This window comes from Pygoscelis adeliae, unplaced genomic scaffold, assembly GCF_000699105.1.
Source record: "Pygoscelis adeliae isolate BGI_AS28 unplaced genomic scaffold, ASM69910v1 Scaffold21, whole genome shotgun sequence".
NCBI classification, from domain to species: Eukaryota; Metazoa; Chordata; class Aves; order Sphenisciformes; family Spheniscidae; genus Pygoscelis; species Pygoscelis adeliae.
In genome coordinates, this window is record NW_008824243.1 from 4,694,050 (window position 1) to 4,701,959 (window position 7,910).

General features: G+C 38.2%; 1 protein-coding gene across 1 annotated transcript in view; it reads right to left on the reverse strand.

Annotated features, from left to right (window-relative positions):
* Positions 1-7,910, reverse strand: part of FIP1L1 (factor interacting with PAPOLA and CPSF1) — a gene marked incomplete at its 5' end in the record, with an annotated part of 46,280 nt that overhangs the window by 3,586 nt on the left and 34,784 nt on the right. Inside the window, 2 exons of the mRNA XM_009335147.1 lie at positions 3,827-4,046; positions 5,039-5,134. Of these exons, the coding sequence (XP_009333422.1) occupies positions 3,827-4,046; positions 5,039-5,134 (316 nt within the window). The remainder of the gene's footprint in view (positions 1-3,826; positions 4,047-5,038; positions 5,135-7,910) is intronic.

Sequence of the window (7,910 nt, forward strand, 5' to 3'; positions counted from 1 at the left end):
CTTATCAAATGTCACAGAAAGATGAAGGTTGATATCGACTGCTAGTTTCTAGGACAAGTCATACGAAAGAGGAGACTAGCCTAGCTTACACAGCAGTTAGTTTTGCAGTTCAGAATTACAGTCTTCATTTGATCTATGTTTGAAGTGCATCTTAGTTTGGTGTGTAATAAAGCAGCACCATAAAGACAGCATGTGCCTGGTGAAGTCTAGTTATAAAGCTCAGTTTTAGAATATTAAAAAAAGTATAATGTTAAAAATTAAATTAAAATTAGGTTCTGAAATCTACCAAAAGTTATAACCAAAGGTAAAGTCTGATTCGAACAACAACTAAAAATTTTGTTAGACATGGGATTCCTGTACTAACACACCTTTAACGTGCCACTAGTCATCACAATTTTAGGAGACTTACACTTCTGCAGGCTTGCAGGGATAGAAAAAGGTAAAACCAATTCAACTATAGTTTACTCCCAATATCTGGTATTACTTCCCAGAACTAACATTGTGATGATCAGTATCTAATTAAAAAGTTAAAATTTGAATGTCTAGCACTGCCTTCTGATGAGCTTGCCATAAGAAATTAGATGGCTACTTGTAGACTTATGGCTTGGTTTCAAAGCTGAGATCCAAAACCTTTAACGTTAACCCACAATCTGCATTTGCTCTGTTACACAACTATTTTAAGACACTCTAGAAAAGGTTAAAAATATTATTGATACTCCTTTTTAAACCTTATTTTGGCAAACTACTAAGGAACCATGACAGCTTGCACGTGTGTCTGGAAATAAACCACCTTTCTGTAAGTAAAGCAAAAAATCAGTTTGCCAAGTCCAGTATGTTGGGAGCTTTGAGGAACAGGAATAAATGCCATGTACCCAATGTTACACCAGTGATCTTCTCCCCATTTTGTATCTGGGCTTACATTACAGTTATCAAAGCCTTCAAAAGCACTACAACCTTTGACCTGTGGAAGAGGACCTATAGTACCCATGCCCTCCTGGCAAAGAAGCCCAAAACCAGTCCAATCCATAAAATCTTTGTTCTCTACACCTTTGGTTACTTTTTCAAAACAGACCACAAGCTATTAACTTCACCAATCAGGAGATCTCACTTTGGTAGAGATGTCTAACTTCTGATATCTGTATTCAAAAAAACTTTCCCATGTATTCAAAAACTCTTCAACAAAGAATCACAGAAGGATTTAGGCTGGAAGGGACTTCGTGGAGGTCACTTGGGCTAACCCCTCCTCAACACAGGGCTAACTCAGAAGTCTGGTCAGGTTACTCAGGGCCTTGTTTAGTCAAGTTTTGAGTATCTCCAAGGCTGGAGATTCCACGGCCTCTCTCCGCAACCTGTCTAACCACCTGATCACTCTTGTTGTGATTATTCCCTCCCCCCACCATATCTAATTGGAATTTCCCTTGCTGTGACTTTTAACTATTCCCTCGTCCTTTCTCTGTGTACCTTGAAAAAGAGCCTGGCTCTACCTTCTCTATAACCACCCATTAGGTAGTTGAAACCAGCCTTTAAGAACCCTCCTCATCCTTCTCCTTTCAAGCTAAATAAACTCCACCCCCTTAGCCCTGCTAAACACCTTGTCAGACCTCCACTGGACTCTCCAGTCTGTCAACGTCTTCTTTTTCATATCAAGGGTCCCAAAACTGGGCACAGTACTTCGCATGTTGTATCAAGTGCCAAATAAGAGGGGAATAACAGCATTCTCCACCTGTGGGCTACACTCCTAATGCAGCTCAATGCGTTTTGACCTTTATCTCACATTGGGTGCGAGTCCCGTTCAATTTGCTGTTCACCAGGACACCAAGTCCTTTCCTGTAAAGCTGCTTTCTAGCCAGGCAGACCCTCATCTGCTCTGCTGTATGGGATTATTGGGTTCCAGGACCTTACGAGATACAGTTGCTGGGTTTTGGGTTTGTTTTTCAAATTGCTGAGGAAGAACCACAAAATTGTAAGGTATCAATCAAATTCCAAAGTTTACATTTTTAGCGGTAACTAATTGACTTGAAACTATCAAAACAAAAAAAGAAAACAGTCTTTGCAGAAGGGACAACAGTCCAAAAAGAACGGAATCTTCTCAAGGGGGCAGAGTGAGATATATTGTAAAAATGCACAACTTCATCTGAGGATAGCAGGGTAAAGGTAGAACAGGATAAAAAACCAGCTGAAGGTTCATTTTTAAACCATGTTTTGGTTATACTAATAGAATAAAAATCGTTACCATTTCCTTACAATTTTAAGAAATATTACAGCACAAATACAGGCTATTTATCTGGAAAAGAACTGCTAAAAACATTGAAAGCAGTAATTTCTGAGCAGTAAAAAGCTAAAGATGATGCTTACACCAAATCCCAGTACCATATCGCTTGAACAAAATTTAAATAAAGGGAATTTAAATGAAAGTAACGCATCTGTGCAGTCTCTAATATAGTTCATATTTTCTTCCTCATAGCTCGTTTCATTTTATTTTCTTAAGTGCATAGAAATGAAAATAAACCTTCTCAAAAAACATTATGTCTGCATGTTCTGCCTTAAGCCTCTCCCACCTTCTCTGTGACTCCCAAACCAACTTATACTAGTTAAGGGCCTCCCATTTTCTTACGCAGCCATGTGGCAACAGCTTTGCTACAGATGGTGGATAATTTAGTCACATAAAAAAGTTGAGGCCTGCTCTTCCCCCTCCTTTACAGATAACTCTGGCAGCAGCACAGAGATTTCTTGAGGCCTGGAAGCTATTAAGGTTCATTTCAAGCACCCTTGAATGACCAGGCTTCTTTCTGGCCTTCAATCAAGCTGTCTGAGAAACAGATGTTTAGATTGGTCTGGAGTTCTCAGAAACTGACCCTGGAACATAGCACATGCACACGGAAGAGGACATCACCACATCAGCATACATGGAAAATCCCCTATCTTGCGCCCAATTTGGGCCTTCAGCTAACAATCACCATGCAAAAAACGTCATCTCTCAACTGAAGTAATGTTGACTCCGGGTGCTCTCATTCCCCACAGCGTAAAACCACTGGTAAAAACAATCCGCCTAATAGCTAACGTATATATTCTGCAAAAATTGAAACTTAGCAAAAAACACTGAGAAAAGCGTCAGGATGTTTACCCCATAATACTTAGCAAATAATAAGCACAGTAAGTTTAGATAAATCTGGCAAGCCAATAGACCTCTGCTCTATGGAGTCATAGGGAGCTCAACATTAAATGCTTTGTACTTGAGCACATGAACCACGGAACAGTTGCAGCTTTTTTCTTTCCTTTTTTTTTTTTTAAAGCAATTAGAGAGTTGAAAGATGAATAAAGTTATCTGCCATTATTTTCATCATCTGCCTCAAAATGAAAGGAAGTTCTTGACCTTGAAATAATAGTTTTAAAAAAGATAAGACAGATTATTATCCAGCCAGTGCTAATGACCAAACTAACAGTTTTAGCAACTAATAACACCATTAATTAAGGTCAAATATTGCACCACATTGCTCTTAGCACTGAATTGGCAACTAAGATTCATTCAGTACTTCTACAGATTTTTCTAGAACTACTGATGTCAGAGAGCTGCATATCTCACGCATACACAGGGCTTAAATCACACCTGTAACCTGTAAAGCACTATGACCAGGTTGGACGTACGCTGTCATTTTTACACTTCTGTTTTAGATTTAGAAATTTAATTATAGTTTCCAAGAGAAAAGGGGGAAGGGGAAGAAACCACACCCTCTAGCTGAACAGTAAATTTTGATGTTGATGTACACTACTTAACACAGACACAGGGTTTTGAGCAGTTACAGCATGCTTAAGACATTTCACTAACCTGTTGAAGACACTTGGAGTTGGACTGTGATCTCGGTCCCTTTCCCTGTCTCTGGTACGTTCTCGATCTCTGTCTCGGTCCCGGTCGCGATCCCGATCTCGGGATCGCTCTCTCTCACGTTCCCTATCCTTCTCTCTTCGTGCATAGTAATCCCACTGTTTGCTGGTGTCCATAAGACTAGACCATGAAGGAGCAGAACCTGAAAGGTGCGGAAAGGTGACTAAAGAAAAAGACGTGGGTATTAGAAAGAACAAAATCAGATACCATAGGAAAACTGTAATACTACTTATGCATGAAAACACAGACGTTTGTCAGCCTCCTCGAATGACATTTTTCAATCTTCCCCTTTCACACAAAAATTAATTCTGAGCAAACTGCATTTTTTCCATGATGCTAATAAAGGCCTCTGGCACTCATTTAAATACTCGTTATGAAGATGTACAGAACCAGGATATACACCACAAAGACTGTCTAAATCCTTTTGGAAAAGAAGAATAATATATTGTGCAAAGATTTGCTGAAAGAATCTGATTTTATGTGGTCAAATGGCTTTGTTTTGGGGGAACAACAAAACAAAAACAACCAGAAAACAAAACTGCCTTTGAAACGCAATGGCTCTGAAAGTACAGTTCAGAAAAACAAGGAAAAAGGATGCTTCCAACTTTATATTTAGATGCTACTATTTTTATGTTTTGTCCTTTAAAATCATTGTATTTAAAATATAATTTTAGTTACAAAGTTCTCATTCACTAATTTATATTCTATACTATGCTTTGCCATACTTTTCTGATTACAGATGTAACAGCAGCTTTAGAAATAAATTCCATAAATTCATTCTGGGGAGAATAAATAACGCTTTGTAAGATACCATTTCTAATGAATAATCAGCACAACCGCTATTACCACTAAAATATAATAGTTTCAGAAAATTAAGCATATTATCTTAATCTAAAAGATGATACGCTTAAGAAGTTAAGAAGGAAGTCACAACACCGTCTCACAACCTTTTTACGTAACCAGCAATGGGAAGATGGAAGGGACATGCTTCTCCATTGCTTTCTGCCAACTCCGATGTAATAAATAACTACTACTCTTAATGTCCCAATTGTTCTGTCCTGCCCTCCCTCTCCAGAAGCCCCATGAATGCATCCTGTTAATGAAAAATAAGGGCTGTAGTATTTAACTGGAAACAGCACTCTCTAGTGGACTTACAGTACAGAGGACTTCCCACTTTCTGCTTATCTGCTTTGCTAGCCAATGATAACATAGCCTTCAATAAATCGTTTGTTTTGAGTTCCACTTCGTTATCTATAACATGAGAACAATATTCACTTGACTCCATGGTGTCACAAAGAGACATTAATAGTACGATTAACATAAATACCCACTGACCAATGTAAAGTGCGTAACTGATGCTGTATTTAATACTGTCAAGTTATAAAACCAGTGGCTTCTCCTGACAGCTGTGTTCAGACTGCCTTGCCTACAATGTCTGGGGTATGCCTGCCCCAGAAAGCTTTGGCAGAAGCTTAAGACAGCAGTTTGCCAAGTGTCCAAAGGAAGAATACAAAAGACCTTTTGAGCAGGCAGCGGAGCAGGAAAAAACACTTCATTGTTAAAATACATTTGCAATGAAAAGCATTATAATTCTTTAAAAAAGCATTTATATGAGGTTTTGCCTCTTACAAAATGCTTGACACTGTTTCACTTCAGGGCTACAGACAAAATGAGGAGTTAACAGAAAAAAATACCCTAATACAATAGTATGTTGTTCATTATACTGCCAAAACCTGAAATTCTTCTAAGGAAAGCAGCCAGAAACAGCAAAAAAACAGCTGGACTTTAAAGACTGCTAATTTCCTTGACTTGCCATTATGTCAACAACATATGTATGGTCTACGAGACACTGGCTGCCAGAATATTCTGATCTGAAGTGTAAACTTAAACTTAACTTTAAATGTATACTACATCACAATTATTAATGGTAGTATAAACTCTTACAATAAATTTTGGTTACTCCCTCACATCTGCAGTAATTTTCATCAGACAGAAGTATGTCATTTCCACCCCAATAACCTGAGATAAACCAGTTATTTGATACTCTGCGCATTTTTATATCTAGATTTTCACTCGTAATTATTCACAACACACAAGAGGCTTACTTTCTAATATGAATTGGTGTTCTGCATTTACTACTTAGAATGAAGCAATTTGTCACTTCTAGTATTTCTACATGAATTATTCTAATAATTTCTACAAAAAGACAGACACTTCCAAAGTTTAACTCTAATTTTATTTTTAAAACAGGAAGAGAGGGAGCTTTGAACAATAGCTTTGGAGACTTAAGTCCTGTTTTGGAGATGGTTTAAGAATTTAAAGCTGCATGGTGTCATGGTATAAGGCAAACTATTAATACATCTTCTTTGTGCCTCAAAAAATACTGACTCTCAAACTGTTTCTGTAACGCTAAATTTCTTGCAAGTTCGTAAGATATAAAGAACATTTACAGCACAGAACAGGGAAATGCTTGAGGAAAAGCAAACAAACATACAAGTTGCTTCACTGGCAGACCAAACGCAGTGCCACATACTGACAGCTCAATAAAATTCAAAGATCTGATGGCAAAGGTAGCACTGAATTGTGAAAGGATTTAAGAGCAAATTGAAGAAACTACATTGATGCAATTGAAGAGCAGAGAGACAAAATAGATGTTCTTGAAGAGTTAAGAATATTATTTTACTATGCAACTCTCCCAATGGGCTTGCAGTGGGAAACATGCCTGACCACTAGGGAAATGACACCAAGGCATGAGATTAGCAATTTGAATAGGCAGAAGAAAGGCTAGAGTCTTAATCAAGATTGGTATTTTTTGCAACGCGTTCCATATGCTCATCTTCCCCCACAATTTTGACAAAGCCATGAAACATACAGATTGGCAAAGAAGACAACGGGTTAGAGATTCAGCGCGATCATCCAAAGCAACTATTAAATAAATATACTTAGCGATTCTTAATTAAAATGATCATCTGTAGCCTACTGCGCCGCTGAGCCCTCAATTTACCTGAGTTCTGATGCACGGAGAGCACTGGTAAAATACTGGCCAGAGATCATGTTGTGAGACAGGGACTGTGAAAGTAAGATGCTGGCCAGGAAAACATCTTTCACTAAGAGATGAGCAACAGCGATAAAATGCCACTGAGCCTCTACAGATCCAAAAATCCGTATGACAGGCACAGCTTAGAGACAGACAATTTGCTTTGTGCAGCAAATATGAAAGCTTTTGCCACAATAGGGATGCCAGATACACTGGGAAGATGGGGGCACACTGGGAAGATGGGGGCACACTGGGAAGATGGGGGCACACTGTGCTCCTTGGTCTCCATAACCATACAAAGGCAAACATAGTATTTTAACCCTGCTGAAGAAGTTCAAATTCAGTGTTGGCATGATCATGATGACAGTCATTTTTTGAATATTGGTACTGGAACAACATAAGCATGCCATCACCTCTGAAGGTCAACATAAACTTGGAAATATTCTTGTGACCCTGACAATACTTGACAGAATAGAAAATTCTAACAAAAGAGATTCCAAAGTGAAAACATTCTAAATCGGAGACTACGTATTAGATGCAGTGTACATACTAATGACTGTAAGACTGTTTTCCTTATGATACTCTGCATGGCTTTAGATGTTGAAGCCTGAGCAAAACAGTCACTTGGGTATCTTAGTTGTCTGCCTCAGCTTTACCTTTTTGCTAAAACTTCAGCAAACACATTCACTTATTGCTAAAATAGTAGTTAGCATAAAGCAGCTGTTTGCTCACATCAAGAATTCTTGAAAACATAACAATCTTCCATGCATGAAAGCAAACACTTGATAACTGATGAGGATCCTTTCAATGTCAACAAAGTACCACTTATTACTCCATAAACTGCTCCGACTTCAAGAAATTACAAGTCATTCAAAAATGACATTTTGTATATCCTCTCTAAAGACTTATTAACATTTGGGAGATACATTATCTGAACGTTTGATCTGTGCTGAACATTATGTATCCCCAGAACTGGACAGAACTTTCCCT